Source organism: Schistocerca piceifrons, chromosome 7, assembly GCF_021461385.2.
Source record: "Schistocerca piceifrons isolate TAMUIC-IGC-003096 chromosome 7, iqSchPice1.1, whole genome shotgun sequence".
Classification (NCBI taxonomy): Eukaryota; Metazoa; Arthropoda; class Insecta; order Orthoptera; family Acrididae; genus Schistocerca; species Schistocerca piceifrons.
The window spans coordinates 504790834-504812631 of record NC_060144.1 but is presented as its reverse complement, the minus strand read 5'-3'; the positions used below and the strand labels follow the sequence as shown (position 1 = coordinate 504812631).

Here is a 21798-nt window from a genome sequence, read left to right as displayed (position 1 = left end):
TCACTTTTTCACACGCATACTTTCACTGGTCTAGTAAAAGTAAACTGAAATGTGTTGCTATGCTTTATAACAACAGGTACTATTGCACCATTACATTTTTCATTGTCACAATGTGTACTGTGTAGATCTTTCCACTCTTGTAGTTTAAGTATCTATACAGTGGCTTTGTGATCTTTATGTGTGTATAGAATTTATGTTAATAGCAGCAATGCTGTTTTCCTTATCACTTGTTGAGCATTGCATGAGGGACAGTTATATGAAATGTATAGTTTTGGAATATGTATGCCTTAGATACCTGAATAAATATGTCCATATTATGTTTAGACGTTAAAACTTTCAGATTGCTTGGGAATTATAAGTGATCAGGGACTGCGATTTGCCCACACATGTGATCTGTGGACGGGGTGCGGAACTTGGTAACAGATTTCTATAGTTCGCTGCTCATGTGTGAGAACATTAGCAGTTGATAAATATGTTGCACACTTCAGCTCCAAAAATCAAACAATGGAAAATCCAGGACAGAATGTAACAATATATAGCGGAGATGATGAGTAGCAGATAGGTACAACTGAAAGACTGTTACAAATAAATAAGCTTTCAGCCAACAAGGCCTTTGTCGAAAACACACACACACACACACACACACACACACACACACACACAAAACTGCAGTCTGTGGTAGTTGTAGCCAGACTCGTGTGTGTGTGTGTGTGTGTGTGTGTGTGTGTGTGTGTGTTTTCAACAAAGGCCTTGTTGGTTGAAAGCTTATTTATTTGTGACAGTCTTTTTGTTGTACCTATCTCCGACTCAAGATCTCCACTATGTGGTGATTTGCGAATAAGAATTAAACAAGGCACTTTGAAGTTTGTGTGACAAGCTAGGATTTCACTTCCTAGACTTGCATCATAGGATTCTATCAAGATAACTGACAGTAAGATTAGGTAATTCCCCAGCGAGTCTACATGAAGACAGCTATAAGACACCCATAAATATTAGTGTAGGACCCAAAGAAATGACATCTCCCCCCCTCCTCCCCACCCCCATTAGGTTAGACAGTTAAAATAATACTAATCAACAGCTCAAGAAGTTTAACTCTCATAATACCAGGCACAGAGAGCTGGGTAAAACCGAAAATTGGCAGCAGTGAGATTTTTGACATAAATCTAAGTGTACATTGAAAGGTTGGGGTAATGTAAAATGGAAGTGGTGTATTTACCACAATAGACAAGAAACACATATATACAAAGATAGAAATTGAAGCTGCACTGAAGACTGTGTATTTGAGAATGTTTGAGCAAGACTCAGTATAAAAAGTGGCCATAAATTTATAACTGGAGCCTTCTATCAAAGACTCCCACCCTCCCCCAAATGTACCCACAAACTTTCTGAGAATACCTCAGCTCACTAGTACATAAGTTTCCCAATCATGTATTCAGTTGAAGCAACTTTTACTGTCGAACTACCAAGTGGGGTAATTAAACTTTTGTAATTTTCAGGCATGATAATACGAAATGCTTTATGTGAAAAATACCTACAACAGACTCTTCAGAAGTGCACTGATGATGGAAATATACTGGATGTAATAATAACAGATAAACCTGACCTAGGAGAGGGGGGGGGGGGGGTTTCTACTTTGAAATTCTCATTGGTTTGAGGATTTCTTGGTAGGGAGGACTTGGAATGTAATTTCGCATTTTATAAATCAACAAAAACTGTCAGTTGTGGAAAAAAGGATAAGTGACAAATAAAAGTCCTAGGAGTGATCAGAGAATGAATCGGACATCTTTCATTTTTTTGTCTGGCAGTATAGCACTGAGCCAGCAAGCCACACTGAGACATTACACATTTAATTGTCAAGTCTGATGCTATAATTTAGTTTCCCTAAATTTTCTGGACTGAATGACAATCACTATTAATCAATTAAGCCACTGATCAAAACTCTGTATAATTTATCATAATTTCAAATTTGACAAATGTTCTCATCAACAGGGAATCCACAGTGTAGGTGTAAAAAATAGTTCTGTAACTTTTTGTAATTTACTAATTACTCATTATGTAAATCAAATTATTGACTGAACACATGGCACAGTTACTCTTAATCAATTTCAATCTAGCAGTTTTATAAACAAATATATATCTTCCAAAATCCACCTGCATTCCACTATGACCACACTAATACTTCTGTATTACTGTGATTAACATCTCCGTGTAAACATTAGGTTATTTTGTGTGCCTTATCTTTATGAATCTCTTTGGTTAAATCTCAGTGCATCTTCATTACATACATGTCAGTGCATTGACATCAGTTACGACGAAACTTACTGAGTCTACTGGTTGTGTAATCTGTTAATTTTGGAATGTTCAACTATGAGGATTCATATGTGAAAGTGCACTGCAAACTGTTACCCATTCTGTCTGTTTTGGAGATTACTGCATGTGTCTACCTCTGGTCAGTACATGAGACTGGTGGTTGTGTTATTTCGAGTGTTATTTAATGTGCAAAACAGTTAAAAAGTGCATTAATGCTGTGTTGTGTCTAATATTTGAGAATTTATCATAAAATCAGTTTACAGAAAAATTCCACCGATGAGAGACTGAGTGCAACCCAGTGATCACTGGTTAGCACACTTCCAAGACTGAACCTATAATATTGCTAAAATCTGTGTGAACCATATCAAATATCACTGAAAGTGCAACTGAATGAACACAAAGGAGGACAGCATGAATAGTCAATCTGTTAGATCTGTGTAAGAGAGCATGACAGATGATGAAAAACCTGACTAGCAGACGCATCCCTTACAAGCCCACTCATAAAATTTCAGGAACCAGTACTAAATGATGAATCTAGGATTATATTACAACACCCTACACATCACTCCTGTTGTGACCTCAAAGACAAGATTAGCCTAATTACAACAGGCCAGAGGCAATTGAAGAATCATTTTTACATGAACTTGGCACAATGGAAAGTACCCCTGCCAACAAGTTCATGTTGGTTTGCAGAGTACAGATATAGATGTAGAAGACTTGTACACCATCAACACAACACTGATGACCTCAACAAAGCTCAATTGCTCCTTTCATAGGCAAAGCACAGCTGAGTTGTGCAACTGAGGTTTGCTTCCACCAAACTCAGCCCACACGAGTTCAAAGTTCTTCACATAGCAAGGGCGAATCTAGGTGCTATGTAAGATATAAGAAGATAGTTAATGGTTTAGTATAACAGAGTACTTTTGGATATTAAAGTCATTTTATAAGAATTATAAAACAATGTGAAGAGACACTATGTACAGAATCATGCGAATATAATCTGAAGCTGAAATCATAACTGCCATGATATGGTAGTATCTCCCTATCATCATGCCTGCCACGCCTCCAATTGGTATTCCGCCACTCACCGGAATTTTCATTCTGGTACACACTTGCCCTGATGATCATCTTTAGAGTTGTCTGATGGGGCCTCTGGCAAAGCACTATACACACTGTCTGTTGACACTTTGTTACAGTTGTATGACTTGAATACACCACAATAGGTTTCTTTGTGTGTCAGAATATGGTTTCAATGGTCGTTATGATTGATTATACATTCAAATAGAATTTACAGTCAATATTCTCACAAAATATTTGTTGTTTTTATATAATTGAAGCTAAAAAATCATTAATTATCAAGATTTGGTCATGTGATCAAAAACACACAGTTACTGGCTGTTGCTCTGGTGACGACATCACAGGCTTGGAGCAAGATGAAGCTATATGTGTGTGATAGGAGTGTTAGCTGAAGTTATGAACCTATTACGTACTTTTTCTGCCCACAATTTATCTGTTTAGCTAAACAAATAACAATAGAAAATAATTTTGTGAATGCTGATAGTGGAAATCTTGCAAAAGTTGATGCTTTTATGCTCCATCCATTTACAGCGGCGATATGTGCAATGACTGACATTCTTTTCATCGCTCCCTGCAACATCATTAAACTCGCTCAAAACTGACGAAATGGGTCAGTATATTATAATTAGTGTCGACACTGCTAGTAGTGAAGACATCACCGTATGTCCACAGTACAACGAGATGCATGACAATGAGGTTTTCCATATGGAGAGATAGCACGTACAGCATACAGGTAACAAATGTCTGAGATGTTTGTATGTGTAACCTAACACCAGTGTCTGAAGCAAATTTACTTCTTCTTTATGTAAGATGATGAAACTCCAAAAGTTTAAACAATAAGGATCCTAGGTGGACAGTACACAGACTTTTTCTAAAACAACAACATAGTTTCTAATAAAGTAAAAAGCATGTGGTCACATTAACTAGAATATGTCTCTTTGAACATGACATGTGCAAACAGTAACTACAAATGTAAGTGCATGTAAACAGCAAGGAAAATACAAAAATATTCTGTTTCTGATCAGTGTAGTGAAGTTTTGTAATTGTGATTTCATTTTATAAATAAGTTAAAATATTATTTTAGGTTGGATTCAAACCAGCCATCTATGGACCCTCTCATATAAAATTCAACAGTCTACCACTAACAACTGAGCTATCAAATAATTTATGTAAAGTTGGGTAGAATGACAATTTTCAGTAACAGTTTTATGTAATTGAGTGACGCTATTCTTCCTTTTTAACATTGGGAAAGCATATCTCTGAGGTAAATTAATGTCAGCTTCACAGTGCAACAAATTTTTAACTAAGTTAGTGAACTTCTGCACTGATGTGCTGACAATTTGCTGGTACAGTGCAATCACATTTTACACATCTCATTCTCTGGAACACCCAAAGAAACTTTCAGAGATTTTTATAGATGTATTTGTACAGTATGGTACTACTACACATTTGTAACTATCTTCTGAAATGTAAATTTCAAAACAAGACATCACTGTGAATTACCATTGACAGCAGAAGCAGTGAGCTAGCCTGTGGTGCCATAGGCATCACATGCCTTGAATGGAGCATTTTAGTGGGCTTTCAAGTTATTTGAATTTCATTTCCAATTTTGTAAAAGAATACTGAAATTCAAGAGGAAAAAAGCATTTTAGGAGCATAAAATGACATAATTAATCATTCAAGACAATTTCCACAAAACAGTCAAATACCCTATGGGGCAGCAGGGCGATAAGATTTGTTTGCCTTGTGTCTGTGTGGTGGTTCCTCTTGCTTTTAATTCTTCGTTTGTTTGATGTTTGCTACACTGCTACACTGACTGAAAAATGGGTTGTGAATTTCGACCCTGACTACTTTAAATGATGTAGCTGATAGATGCACAGTTATGTTTTACAGTACTTTAAATTTTCCTTTCGCACAACCCCCTAGTAATACACAGTTATATGGCCAGTGCACTATTGTTTAAACTTTCCATAAGCCTCATTAATTGTTAACAGGCGAAACTCCACACGCTGCTACAGTAGTTTCTTGTTGAACATCTACAAGCAGTAAAACCTAGCCACAAAGTCCACAGTTCTTGAAGAATAATCAGTTATGTATGGAGCAGACACTGTCACTGTTTTTACACACTGTCTAATTGTTTAACACTTATTCCACAGTTAATTTGAAGCATTGTTGTTGTTCTAACCAGCACAGGTTACTCGTCAGAAACTCGGCCGTAGACTGATTGTCGTGACCAAAAATCGGGTCTATATATATATATATATATATATATATATATTGGAATGTTTCCTTCTATTATATATATATATATATATATATATATATATATATATATATATATATATATATATATATATATATATATATATATATATAGAGGGAAACATTCCACGTGGGAAAAATATATCTAAAAAGGATGAAACTTACCAAACAAAAGCGCTGGCAGGTCGATAGACACACAAACAAACACAAACACACACACAAAATTCTAGCTTTCGCAACCAATGGTTGCCTCGTCAGGAAAGAGGGAAGGAGAAGGAAAGACAAAAGGATATGGGTTTTAAGGGAGAGGGTAAGGAGTCATTCCAATCCCGGGAGCGGAAAGACTTACCTAAGGTAAGTCTTTCCGCTCCCGGGATTGGAATGACTCCTTACCCTCTCCCTTAAAACCCATATCCTTTTGTCTTTCCTTCTCCTTCCCTCTTTCCTGACGAGGCAACCATTGGTTGCGAAAGCTAGAATTTTGTGTGTATGTTTGTGTGTCTATCGACCTGCCAGCGCTTTTGTTTGGTAAGTTTCATCATCTTTCTTTTTAGATATATATATATATATATATATATATATATATATATATATAGGAATGTTTCCATATATATATATATATATATATATATATATATATATATATATATATATCACAATTGAAAAATTGCATCTTTTTAACAGTTTCTTCTACTATGAGGTTTAGGCTGAATTATTTGTTTAGATCATGAAATTAACAAATTTAGTTATGCAAACAATACTTTTGACAAAACTGTTAATTGCTTTGGAATTAATACAATTATTACAGAATTTATACTTGTTTATATGTCAACATTATAATTTTAAGTTATGAAACAATTACTGACTTTGCCCTATAATGAAAGATACTAACTAGGAACAATCAAAATAAATTAGAAATCAAATACATACATTAAACTAAGCACAAATTTAGATCTGGTGTTATTTACTTTAAGACTGAGGGTCAATCTTTCTCTTTTATGGAAATGCAGATTATATTCACGTATGTTAATGATAATTAGTTAAAAGTAACAAAACGAATTTATGGAGGCAGATGGCAAAACGAGAGGGGAATTAAAATTATTCCAATTTGCTTCATCACACTAGATGATGGCGACAGGACCCGATAACTCAAGGAAGACTTCATTGCATTATTCTTTGAAAGGTATCCAACACTTACAAAGTTTACTGCTTCAAGGACTTCTTTCAGCCTGGTCATTCCACAAGTAGTAGTACACTTAACTTCCCTTGAGATCATGGACGGTCAAATAAAAAGTCCACGGAAGATGATTGTAGCAGGCCACACCACTTTCAAGCAGAGGTGCAGCAGACACTGCTGTACATCAACATTGGCGATTAGGTGACTACTCTCAGTTAGTGCACTATATTTATCCATAGAGTTCACCTTTTATGCCATGCCAGCCAATGCCTAGTGAAGAGTTAATTTGTTCTGAAGTTCCAGCTTCTGTTGTTCTGAAGCATGTGAAATCAGTATATAAATTTGTCACATGTGTGACATGTATACTTTTTTGGTTTCTTGATATGAATGGTCATCTGGTACAACAGCTTTGGTACAAAGTTAAACTTGGACTGTTCCAACTTGCCTCAAGTGGGTGTACCCTTCGTTCTTTTCTGATAGTGCACAGTGAGATAGAAGGTACCTTTTTGTTGAGGTTTTTCACCTAACAGCGTCCTCCAGATGATTATACAGACAAAATGTGCTGCCTGGTTTGTTCAGTTTCTGCATCAGTCATTCTGTCATTTTTTGGCAGATTCTTTCTCTGCTATCATCAATAGCATCAAAGAATGAGTAACGCATTTTTATAACAACAATAGCTATAAATTATATTACTGTTTGTGAAACTTGCAACCACTAGATGGAGATACAATAAAATTTATTCTACAAATCAGAAGCATGACCATACACAATTCTTTTCCGAAGATATTTGTCTGGAGTGTAGCCTTGTGCAAAAGTGAAGGAGTGGACTGGACTACAAAGAACTACAGCAAGAAGAGAATAGAAGCTTTTTAAATGTGGTGCAACAGAAGACTGCTGAAGATTAGATGGGTTGACTGAATAATGAGGTGACACTCTACTGAACTGGGGAGAAAAATATGGCACAGCTTGACTAAACGAAGGGACACATCCTGAGGCATCAAGGAATTTGTCAGTTTGGTAATGGAAGCAAGTGTCAGGGATAAAGAAATACAACCTTAAGTGAAGTATGCAGTTTGAAATGGTCTTAGGTTGCAGTAATTGTGCAGAGATGAAGAGGCTTGTATAAGATAAACTAATATGGAGAACTGCATCAAACCAACCTTTGGATTCATGACGACAACGACAAAAACAACTATCGCCTCCTAAGTTAACTCACTACTAGTCATTAATTATGTACAATTGAGCCAGAATTTAGCACCTGCTACATGCATATAACCAGCTACCCAACAAAATTATTTAACTTAAAATTACTGCTCGTTAACATGATAATTATCATACAGACTTACACTCTGAGCTTCAGACAACTAATGTGTCATGTATTCCTCTCAAATTCCAGTTGTTATTCCATTAATAACTGATTGTCTGGTTTAGTGTAAATGAAATATTATTGTAATGTGAGATTTTACAGTATTTTTGTCTTTGGAGAGCTATGGAATAGAACATGGGTAACAGAGGGAGGAAGCAGGAACTGCAATGTCTGATGCAGTACACAATACTAGTGTCACCTGTAACAAGAGTCAATTCAGCATGTTGTACATTGGATGGAAGCTCGTTCACATGTATGAGAAATGTGGACATGAGATTGAGCCTTGTGGAAACTCATACACGATTTCTCCTGTCAGAATTATGTCCCTGGCCTAAAATGGTTGAATTGCTATGTAGAACTTTGTGTTGTTTTGGTTAGGTACGACATTATCCACTGGTTGGCTACACCATCAATCCCATAAAACTTCAATTTATCTAGGAGAATATCTTAATTCACTCACTCAAAAGCCTTAAATAGGTTGCAGAAAATACCAACCACTGCTATTTTATTGTTTAATGATTGTAAAATCTCGTGTGTGAACATATAAATGTCATTCTCAGTAGAGCAACTCTTCTGAAACCCAAACTGGGATTTGCTGAGGATAATATTGTTGCTACAGTGAGATTCCATTATGGAATACATCACCTTCTCAAAAATTTTGGAAAATGATGTAGATTTTGTTGCTACTGTCATTTCTGTTGTTCCTAAGTATTTTAGTCCAGTTTTGATGGCAGATCTGATTCAAGAGGTCCGATAATTCTTTCTTATTTTCATAGATGGCAACAATGTTATCAACAAATTTTATCAGTGACAGCAGACAGTATGGAACTTCGAAAGGCAGTGTTATGGCAGCTATGGCAGTTGCTGAATAAAGCATAATGAGGCTTCAGCATAAATTATGATCTCTGTATGTGCTGTTCAGTTAAAATCAATAGTTTCTTCAGACATGGCTCTCCAATACACGTCTTCCACAGCAGTCAGAAGAAAGGATATGAGTGTCTGCAAATGGTAATTATGTCAGTTATATTTTTTTTAAAAAACCCAGACCATTCTGCCAAAACCTTCACTTTAATTCCTTCTGAATGTTGTTGTCTGAAGTCAGTTAAGCAAATTGAGTCACTATATCAAATTATTTCCACTCACCTTTTTATTATCCTGTGATACATATATTTCATCACCACTTTCCTTGAGTTCATGGTACAATGTTGCACCGAATACATCTTGATAGCAAATTCGAAAAGTTTGCAAAAATGTCTCTTCCATATCTTCACCTTCATACTCTAGTAGTTCTGTCAGGCCTTTGTACAGTGCCTGAATAATAAAAAGACAAAAAAATTAAAAAAATATTGCAGAAATGCAGTTCCATGAATTTAGAAATTACATTCACAGCTACAAGAGAGTTTCAAAAGGCTGTCAGGTTTTCCAACTTTCTACAATGAAATGTGACTAAACAAGTTATTAGCTGCATCAAGTGAGAAAGGCTGACTGCTTTTGCCTCCATGTAACAGGTATAGCTCTAGTTGGCTTTGCTGCAAGTGAAATGGTGTCTTTTATGATTAAGTTGGCATGCTGTTTTAAATGTCCAAATTTAGATGTGAGTAATTCATGACAGTACAGCAACAAACATTAACATATCTTTTAATTGTATACAGTAAGACACCTTGACAGAAGTAACCTGTATTGCGAGAGTTATTAAATGGTTTGGTACCAGTATTGCATTTCCTAATCAAAATGAGAGAGAATAGTTTGAGCTTTGGAATTTGGGCACCAAAATAACTGACAATGGCCAAAGTAGAGAGAGTATAAAATTCAAATTAGCAAAGGCAAGAATTTTTTTCTGGAAAGAGGAATTTGTTAGTATTTAATATAAATTTAAGTGTTAGAAATTATTTTCTGAACATGTTTTTGTTCTGGAGCGGAAGCTTGTACAGAAATCCAGGAGTGGACTTGACCAAACAGTTCCAACAAGAAGAAAATAGAAGCTTTTTAAATGTGGTGCAACAAAAGAATGCTGAAGATTAGATGGGTAGACTGAATAATGAGGTGGTACTTAAATGAAATGAAGAGAAAAATTTATGGCTCACTTGACTAAACATAGGGATCTGTTGATAAAACACATTATGAGGCATCAAGAAATCATCAGTCTGGTAACGGAAGCAAGTGTCGGGGGTAGAGATGAAACCTTAAATAAAGTAAGCAGGTTGAAATGGTCTTAGGTTGCAGAAATTACGCAGAGATGAAAAGGCTTGCACAGGATAAACTAGCATGGACAGCTGCATCAAACCACTCTTCAGACTCAAGACCACAACAACAAAAACAACCATCACTGTCTTAAAGATAACTCAGAACTACTCATCAATTATGTACAATTAAACCAGATTAGCACCTACTATGTTCTGCATGTAAACAAGTTGTTCACTGAAATTATTTAATCTAGAATGACTGTTGGCTAACAAGATAATTATTGTACAGTGTTACTCACTCTCTAAGCTTCAGACACGTAATGTGTAACGTACACTGATCAGGCAGAACATTACGATCACCTGAATAAAATTTTCACTCTCCAGCAGCGTGTGTGCTGGTATGAAACTTCCTTGCACATTAAAACTGTGTGCCAGACCAAGACTTGAACTCGGGACCTTTGCCTTTCGCGGGCAAGTGCCCTACCAACTGAGCTACCCAAGCACAACTCATGACCTGTCCTCACAGCTTCAATTCTGCCAGTACCACATCTCCTACCTTCCAAACTTCACAGAAGCTCTCCTACAAACGGAAGGATAGGTCGTGAGTAATGCTTGGTTAGCTCCACTGGTAGAGCACTTGCCCGCAAAAGGCAAAGATCCCGAGTTCGAGTCTCGGTCCGGCACACAGTTTTAATCTGCCAGGAAATTTTATTATGATCACCTGTCTAATAGTTGGTGTGTCCACCTTTGGCACAGATAACAGTACGGATGCATTGTGGCACCAAATCAATGAGCCCTTGGTAGGATGCTGGAGGGAGTTGGCACCACATCTGCACCCCAGTCACCAAATTCCCGTAAATTCTAGGGAGAGGGGTGATTAGTTCTGATGCCACGTTCAATCACATCCCAGATGTGTTCAGGTCTGGCGAGTTGGTGGCGAGCAAAACAACTGGAACTCACCACTGTGTTCCTTGAACCACTCCACTATGCTCCTGGCAATGTGACATGGTGCATTATCTTTCTGAAAAATGCCACACCTTGCTGGCGTTGTGCCTCACACGAGCCCCACTGGACCCGTGTATGCCTTCATGAATGTTCCCCAGCGCATAATGGAGCTGTCACCAGCTTGTCTCCATCCCGCAGTACAGGTGTCAAGGACCCATTTCCCTGGAAGATGGTAGATTTTCATCCTCTTATTGGCACGATGAAGGTATCGGGATTCATCAGACCATGCAATGCTCTGCCACTGAGTTAATGTCCAGTGCCGAAGGTCACATGCCCATTTCAGTCGTAGTTGCCGATATTGCTGTGTTAACATTGGCACATGCATGGGTTGTCGGTGGAGGCCCACTGTTAGAAGTCTTCGGTGCATTGTATGTGTGTTCACACACACTTGTACTCTGCCCTGCATGAAAAAGTCTGATGGTAGTTCTGCCACAGTTCGCTGCCTATCCTGTTTTTACCAATCTATCCGGCGTACGATGTCCTACCACCTCAGTTTTGCCACATGTTGAAAACACTCACCACAGCACTCCTCGAACACCCGAGAAATTGTGCAGGTTGTGAAATGCTCATGCCAGGCCTCTGGGCCATCACAATCTTCCTCTGCCAAACTCTGATCGATCACATGTCTTCCCCATTCCACAGATGGACAGCACGCTCTCCAATACTACATTCACCGAATGTGTATCTGACTAGCAGTCATCCGTTGCCAGATGACACTGCCATATATGGATGAGTTTATATTGATAGTAGGTCAGTGGTCACAGTGCTCCAGCTGATTAGTGTATCTCTCACATATTCCAGTTATTGTTCCATTAATAACTGACTGACTGGTTTACTATAGAGAAAATACTATTGTAATGTGATGTTTTACAGAGGGGGAAGGGGGGGGGTGGGGAGGGGGTGCAAGATCCGCAATGTATGTTGCTGATTATTCCCACCTGTGCTTTACTAGGCAACTAGTTTTAAAGACTCTTGTTGCTTGCCTGATGTGTCCATGGTAAAGCACAATTATAGTTAGTGCAAGCTAAAATTTATGTTTTTAGAATAAATATGGTAGGCTTTAGTAGAAGATGGGGAGAAAAATGGTGCCTAAAAAACCAGTTAATGAAAAAAGAGCTTTGCATAAAAGCCATTAAAAGAATTATTTATCATTGTCATCTTTAATGTAGTTAATAAATATGTAGTTACTCTGATTTTAACATATTATAAAACATCTTCCTACACATATCTTTATATAGGTACCATGAACAAGACTACACTCATCAGCAGCAAGAGACAGTAGTTTTACATTGTTCATTTATTTTGTAATAATAATGAAACTTCTGATCAGCAAGCTTGACAATAGAAATAAGTTTTTTGGCCTCGGATCAATCTATGAACCGCTGTATCCTCGTCACTTGATAATCTCTTTCCCCCAGATGTTCTTTCAGACTGGAAAAAACATGAAAAAGCATGGAGACGGGATCTGGACTTCCCATTTAGTATCATCCATGTCTGTGTGTGGCCTTGATCAAACAGTTGGCACTATTTCACTACAGCTGGACACAATATTGAAGCTGGTCCATATACCAACAGAATTTCACAGTGAATCTGGGTGAAATTTAAATGTTTTGCCCACAAGAACTGTACTGTCCTGCCTCCACCATTATAGTTACACAATGGTCAAAATGTAGGACAATATGGTTAACTTACTTTCTGAAATCCCTACATATGCCAAATTCATTGATGCATTCAAGTTAACTGACCTGGTTCTCAGTGACCATATTAACCTATTAAATGTCCAGATACTCAAAGACACCATAATGGTACTGAAACAGAATATGATGAAATGAAGCTTGAAATGCTACATTCAGTCTTCTGAAATTACTTCACCTAAAAAGATCACAAAATACAAACTTTCAATAATGGCACAGACACAAAAATGACATTGCACATACAACATAATGGGAAAAAAGCTGAAGATGTTCAATACAGCAAATACTGCTGAACCAGTCACATACTATATCAATTATGAAAAAGAATTGGTTCTTCTAACAAAATGTTTACTTTAGCATCTCATATCATTGAAGAACACATACGTGAAAAATTACAGATGTCTCAAAGACAGTTTTTTGTTAAATTATCGAACATATTATATGTTTGAGTGAAGGCAGAAAAGTTCTTCTGTAAGAATCGATGCAGATTCTGCATGCACTGACCACGCTAAACTCTGCTTGCACTGTTCGTTCACAGCTTTTGTAACTTAATGTGCAAGCTGTGAACAGTGTCAACTGAGATCACAGCTGTTTTTCTATGGATGAACCTGTTCTGAAATTTTGCAACTCCAACATTTTTAATGCATGCACAATGGTTGCACATCACACATATGCAACGATTTGAAAGTGTTCACACATGAAAGAAACACAGTGAGGTTTAGGCTTCTTATGAACTTACAAAAGATGAAAGATGTGGAGAAAGACAGCCATACTGTCAATAAGGCAAGAGACCTGCTACAAACACTGAAATCGTGCAGAGTTGGGAGCTTGTTCTATTTACAAGAAAATGGACCAAAGTTGTTCACTGTTGATGAGGCAAAAGATATGAAAAGTGAAACCCAAATCTGGCATGCTCAATTACGCCACTTGAACTCTATAAGATACGATCAAAATGCTCAAAAACAAGTATGCGACAGATCTGAAATTCAGTGATGTCAATCTCACTAGATGCATTGTGTGTCTTTGAGGAAACAATCCTGTCCATTTTCTTCACCAAACAAGAAGGTAATGCAAACTTCTAGAGTTTATGCACTCTGATGTTTGTGGGCAATAAGAGAAACATTTCTTGGTGGTGTGAGAGGTTTTGTGCCCTTTATAGATGACCACACACCTTACAGCATAATGGTGTTGCCAAATGAAAGAACCATTCAGTGATCAAGGTGGCTCTTTGCATGCTGCTCGAGTCAGGACCACCACCATCATTTTGGGCTGATGCCAGCAACACAGCTAACTACATCTGAAACCATTGCTTAACTAAAGGACTATCTGATGGAACTCTATATGAGACGTGGCTGAAGAGGAAACCTGACCTGTCTCATCTTTGTATATGTAGCCAAAAGGCTGTCATCCAAGATAAATTGTCAAACAAATGAAGGTTTGATCCTAAGGGCAAAAAAGCGATTTTTTTAGGCTACTCTATTTGAAAGTCTGTTGGGTGTGGGTACCAACAGATCAGAGGATTCACATTTCAAGCAATGTGAAGTTCCTTGATCATAACAATTTTGAGCCCAAACACACTTGTCTGGGCTTTTATGACAATTAACTAGACCATCACCAAGAGAAGGCATCGATATGAATTCCATGCGAAGAAATTTCAATGGTGATAAAAACAATGAATTAGAGCCACTGTCAAAGTACTCTACAGCTTTGATGAAGACTGGCTTCTAATCACTTCAGACCAAGAATTCAATCTTGAAGATAAATTATTCTGTGGTGATGACTGTAATTCATCAAGCATCACACCTGTTCAACAGTTTGTGTCAGGTGTAGATTCATCAGATGTTTCAATTCATGATATTAACTTCACTGCAAATACAATAGAGATCACTGTCAACGATGCACTGCATGGTCCAGATCACTGAGTGCGGTCTCAGGCCATATACACACATCAAAAAAAGTTTTTCGTCACCTCAGTTCTGAGAGTTTGAGAACCTGCCCTTTTTGTTGCTCATGAAAACCACACATTGCATGTTGTGCCACCATACAGCAAGACCTTCAGAGGTGGTGGTCCAGATTGCTGTATACATCGGTACCTCTAATACCCAGTAGCACGTCCTCTTGCATTGATGCATGCCTGTATTTGTTGTGGCATACTACCCACTAGTTCACCAAGGCACTGTTGGTCCAGATTGTCCCACTCCTCAATGGAGACTTGGCGTAGATCCCTCAGAGTGGTCAGTGGGTCACATCGTCCCGTACATCGGCCCCACATAATGCCAACCCAAAACAGCAGGGAACCTCCACCTTGCTGCAATTGCTGGACAGTGGGTCTAAGGTGTTCAGCCTCCAGACACATCTCTGACGACTGTCTGGTTGAAGGCATATGTGACACTCACTGGTGAAGAGAACATGATGCCAATCCTGAGCAGTCCATCCGGCATGTTGTTGGACCCATCTGAACCACGTTGCATGGTGTTGTGGTTGCAAAGATGGACCTCGCCATAGACATTGGGAGTCAAGTTGCACATCATGCAGCCTATTGTGCACAGTGAGTCGTAACACCATGTCCTGTGGCTGCACGAAAAGCATTATTCAACATGGTGGCATTGCTGTCAGGGTTCCTCCGAGCCATAGTCCATAGGTAGTGATCATCTACTGCAGTAGTAGACCTCTGACAGCCTGAGTGAGGCATGGCATTGACAGTTCCTGTGTCTCTTATCTCCTCCACGTCCAAACAACATCACTTTGATTTACTCTGAGACCCCTGGACACTTCCCTTTTTGAGAGCCCTTCCTGGCACAAAGTAACAATGCAGACGCAATCAGCTGTGGTACTGACCGTATAGGCATTGTTGAACTACAAACAACATGAGCCGTGTACCTCCTTCCTGGAGGAATGACTGGAACTGATAGGCTGTCGGACCCGCTACATCTAATAGGTGCTGCTCATGCATGGTTGTTTACATCTTTGGGCGGGTTTAGTGACATCTCTGAACAGTCAAAGGGACTGTGTCTGTGATAAAATATCCACAGTCAACATCTATCTTTAGGAGTTCTGGGAACCGGGGTTATGCAAAACTTTTTCTGATGTGCGTATGATGAAATCACGCACTGGTGAAAAATTATACCTGGAACATTGTAGACCTAAAAAATGAAAGGGTAATTGACTGTAGGACTGTTTTGAGGAATAAATACAGAAGTGATGGATCTTCGATGAGGAAAAAGAAGGAATAGTTGCAGCCTGGAGTTCACTTCATGGAAATATTCTTTCCAGTTACAAGAATAAAAACATATATATTGCTTTCGAATGTCAGCCAAATTTCACTTGTGTGTGTGACACTGGGTATCACCACAGAATTTTTCAATGGTGAAATTGACAAGGAAATATTCATGGAACAGCCTTGCCCACTGGTTGAATTGCCACTAAAGATGCAGAGAAAGATAGCCATATTGTCAAGAAGGCAAGAGACCTGCTACAAATACTGAAATCGTTACAGTGTGTAAACTTAGAAAAGTCATTTATGGGCTGCACCAAGCTGGTCGACTGTGGTATACCAAATTGGATGCAGCACAGGAGCAAACTGGATGCAAAAGCTACAAATACAGAAGATGGCACTCATTATCCATTTGGAGAACTCTATATGTCCATCTTTTCAGTGATGGTGTGGGGACTCGGCTGTTTGATACAGGATGCCAAATCAAACACCTTTCAGCTGTCTAATTTCCAAACTGTTATTTTATTTGGTTACCAGTTTTGGCAATTTACCACACCATCTTCAGGTCCCCTGACCAATGCATAGGACAATCCCTACTTCGGTTCTGGTCAAAATAGAGGCCAGCGTTCAAGTACTGGTGTCTGTAGATTTCTGCTTGCTACTGAGATCATCGTCTGTGGCAGATAATGGTTGAAGTGATCATTGTATCAAGCATAGATCTATAGATACCAGTATTTTCACCAGAATCAAGGTTGGAATTTTACTACACGTCTGTCAGGGAACCTGAAAATTGCATAGTAAATTACTGAAACTTGTAGCCAAATAAACAAAGTTTGGAAATTAGATGACATGGATTTAACATAATATTCAGACAACTGGTTGGAGCACTGATGTACACTGTCTTCAGTATTGGACTTGACATATACTATGCAGTCAGTAAGCTAAGCCAGTACAGTAACAGCCGTGATTTTATTCACTGATAATGGCTAAGCAAACCCTTAGATTCAAAGGAACGACAGACAAGAAACTGCCCTACATCAAAGGGATAAGGAAGTTATCTTCGGCATACACCACCTTGTTCAATGACAATCAGCTGAAAAGTTAGCACAAAAGTCAGTTTTCCACTTAAAGATGAAGCACATTCATGTAAAATACCACTTCAGACGTCAAGCTCTACTTTAGTACCCACTGAAGGAGGAAGAGAAGATTTGTGTTTCATGTCCCGTCGACAGTGAGGTCATTAGAGGCGGAGGTGAAGAAGATAGAGAAGGAAATAAGTCGTGCACTTTTCAAAGGAACCATCCTAGCATTTGCATGGAGCAATTTAGGGAATCAGAGAACACCTATATCCGTATGCCTCGACAGAAATTTGAACAGTTCTTCTCCTGACTGCGAGTCCAGTGAGCTAATCACTGCACAGGCACACTTGGTCAGTAGCTGCTGAAACTGGATTATCAGCCAACAGAAGATCTGATGGTAGATGTACTAATGACACCTCTTTCTCCATTGAAGTGCAAGAAATGTGCTGAAGGACTTTGACTTCAATCCCAAAGCTATGAACATAAGACTCAATTCTAAATTTGTAACTGACTGTAAAAATTGAGAGAGCATGTTGAGATTCAAATTTTACCCCTACCTAATACCTTTGGTGTCTATATGGTCACTATGCACGTTTTCATGTGTGTTGTTCTTAGTTCTATGTTAATTTCTACACAATGAGTTATGAATAAAGTTGTTCAATAATTATGTGTCGTGCCCGTGTTTTTTCAAACCACATCCCAACAGGGCACTAACTCACAACTAGTGTTAACAACAACTAATACACGGTAAATCAAAATTCAAAAAATTCACATACATAAAAGATAGTAGTAGAGTAATAAGGATATTATTGTACTTACAAGATACCTCTGCCATATACAGCCCAGCAGCCAAAAATATTTGTAATATCTAAACTGTCATCACATTTACATCAAAATTTGCCAAACAAATTCACTACATTTTTAACAAAACTGTATTCTGGGAAATATATAATGCAATTGTATACAACTCACCATTTAACACAGGATATTTAAAAATAATGCAAACGATACTTTAACAAGCCACCGAGTTACACCGTGCATGACATTTAATGACATAACATAACAGTAAAATATGGGAAAGAGGGAGCAGTAGCATTTATTATGACAACCAAATGGAATGCCAATTCTTTATCTGAAAAGGAATGGGGTGCATACAGGAACGCATATACAACTTCACAACTCATATCATGTAATGGTCAACATAACATTTCAAATTGGCATAACTGAATTGCTGCAATGAAACAATATAAAACCTCATGTCAATTACAGAATACAGAGCATAATGCTATACCAAATTGTAAACTATGGAACAGTGGGAGCAGGGTCCTTCATTAAGATAACCATAGGGATGTTGCCCTCACTTTAAGATGGAGTATGGTGCATATGGAAATTACATGTAACTTTACACACAACATAAGAAATAATATTAAAGGGTGTTTCAAAAAGAATGACCTGATTTCAAAACTCCATTTTTATTGATAAAAAAAATACTATAAACATGGGATACATTGCAAAATACTCACATAGTCAAAGGTTTAGTTATGCTACTACAACTACTCTGTGCCCATCAGCAACAGCACAAAAATGAAAACCGTGGCACATTTTTATCACAGTTAATTTTCAGTGTTTAAACAAGATTTCACATTAGTAGTAAAGTGTGCGTATGGGGAATCCAGAACCCTCATGACATTTAGCATAAAAGAGACTCACCTTAAGCAAACTTTTTTGTGCCATTTCTTGTGAAAAAGTGCACAGTCCTCGTGTTTTGAGGAAAACACAGTGACTGGAATGGGCTATCTTCAAATGCTGCACAACTTCCTTTTTCCACAGCTTCAGGAGCACTCTGACAACTTCATTTTCCAACAGATGGAGCTCCAATAAATTGGCACAACAATGTGGGTTAGTTTCTCAATGACGCTCTGCCTCAACGATGGGTAGGTTGCATGGACACTGTCTCCCACTCTTGGCCTCAAAGATCGCCAGACATGAACCCATTTGATTTTTTCTAGTGGGGATATGTGAAGGAAAGTGTGTTCATCTCCCCTTTACCTCATGACATTGAAGAAGTGAAGAACGGAATAACAGCCTATATAACTTCTGCAAAAGCAGATACACTGTATAAAGTTTATGATGAATTTAGTTATTGTCTGGATGTTGTTCATAGTGCTGCTGGTGAACACAGAGCATTTGTAGTAGCAAAGCTAAAACTAAGATTTCCTGAGTATTTTGCAATTTATCCCATGTTTGTAGTATGTTTTTGTTGATAAATATGGAGTTTTGAAATAAGGTCATTCTTTTTGAAACACCATGTACATCACAAAAGTAAAATATTATTGCTTCCTATACTGATGTTACAAACACGATGCCTTGCCCCAATGAACACAACACAGCCACATCCGTGATATTATTAGAAGTGCAGAATGGAATAACACCAAAACCAAATTTAAAATTTTGAAACCTGTTACATGGCCAACTGTGAAGTACAGGCACTGCTTGTAAAGAAGCAAGTAGCATTTGTAATTAATGTGTGGTACTATGAGTGGGTGTAATTAACGAGTGCTATTGTGAGTGGCTGTACCCGTAGCACAACAAACTATTGAAGTTACAATGAACTAAAGAGCATATAGGAAATCAAGTGCACTTTAAATCAATTAAACAGTGGTACCTGGCAGCAAAGTAATATAACATATCTCTCTCTCTCTCTCTCTCTCTCTCTCTCTCTCTCTCTCTCTCTCTCTCTCTCTCTCTCTCAGCTAATTAAAACAGTCACACAGTGGTATTGAGATAATTGTAAAAATATAGCACATAACATCGAACATGATGAAATTTTAAAATGTTTGACCTACTGTTCATAGATAAAATAAACTAACTTTCAAAAACAATTTTGCCAATTTTTTTTTTTTTATAGATTGCAGTATTGTTATACCCATGATACAAAAGTAAGAAACTAGCAAATGTGTCACAGATAAATGCTATTGTGTAAGCCGCTGCTACAATGCTTCGTGCTACTGAATTGCAATGGAATGCACTGCATGTGAAAACCATTATGCAATTTTAAAATACAAGCACCAGTTACACATGAAACTAAAGCTGAGCACCATATGTTATTGACAGTGTACAATAAAAGCAGTAAATACAGCCTTGGAGCTATTGAAATGGAGTGTGACATGTGGGACAAGCATAATTTAATTAAAAACAGTGGTACATGACAGTCAACATACTGCAATATCAAAAATTAATGGTATTCAATAAAATGTCATACTTACTCTCTCTGATATACATAAGATCTCAACTATGACAGTATGCTAATTGTAGAACACATTGTAATACTCAACAAAACAAATATATAATGTTTAAACAGTTTTCAAGGGATAACACAGGCACTGTTTATAATTTTAAGTAAATCAACTGTAAGCTACATGTGCCATTGAATGAAGGATATAACTGATATAGTGTTGCTTCTTATATATTTGTAGTTGGTGGTCAGAGTTTATTCCAAGAGGCTGTGAAACACCAGAAAAATCAATTCCTGATGAAGCCACTTTTTTTCATTTATCATGTGATCTGCTTCTTTTTATGGAGAGCACTGACCTCAGTTTCTTCAAGGACAACAAGTGTGGTGCCTTTCGGTGCAGATTCCATGCCATCTTCAATAGACTATAGTGTACTGTTATTGTCTCTCAGGAGATATCTTGTTTCACTGGGATAACACATGGTATTTTAGGGATGTTTACTTAAAATGGCTGATGTTGACTGATACATGATGTGCTTCCTTCTTTCAGATATTTTACAACTGTTAGGTTCTGCCATTCACTCACACACTGGGCAACTCAATAACTTGTTGAAGCACTGTTTTATTATTTTCAAATATCTGGTGTTAAATGGCTTGTCAGATAAGTTGGATACAATTGCATTATATATTACGCAGGATACAGTTTTCTTAAAAAATGTAGTGCATTTGTTTGGTGAATTGTTATGTAAGGGAATGGAAGTTTACATACTACAAAAATTTTTGGCCACTGGCCTGCTGTATGTGGCAGAGGTGATCCTGATTCCATTAATATCCTTGTTTCCTACTATCTCATTTTACATGTGTTGGTTTTTGTAATAAGATGTATCTTTTCTATTAATATTAGTTGTAAAATACATGGAGCCTCTGTGAAGATCACATCCTACATTAGAATCCGAACAGCATTTAAATTTAACTGTTATGCCCTTATATATTATGGCTCTGGTCCTCTCTCTCTCTTTTAACTTGACTCCACTGTTTCAATTTAAGATTCATTTCTACATTATGTCTTACTTTGTATTCTTATGTCACTGATTTGATAATGGGGTAACCTCTAACATGTCATTAGAAGTTAAATACAAAACAATTTTGGTGACCAAGACAAGTGTATAATCATTAGTGTCAACATGGTCACCTTTTGT

The 21798-nt window shown here is 37.6% G+C and overlaps 1 protein-coding gene across 2 annotated transcripts in view; it reads right to left on the bottom strand.

Annotated features, from left to right (window-relative positions):
- LOC124804771 (ubiquitin-protein ligase E3A) overlaps positions 1–21798 on the bottom strand; it is a 130462-nt gene that overhangs the window by 34814 nt on the left and 73850 nt on the right. For both annotated transcript variants that reach the window (XM_047265089.1, XM_047265091.1), the window contains exon 9: positions 9336–9503. In XM_047265089.1, the coding sequence (XP_047121045.1) occupies positions 9336–9503 (168 nt within the window). The remainder of the gene's footprint in view (positions 1–9335; positions 9504–21798) is intronic.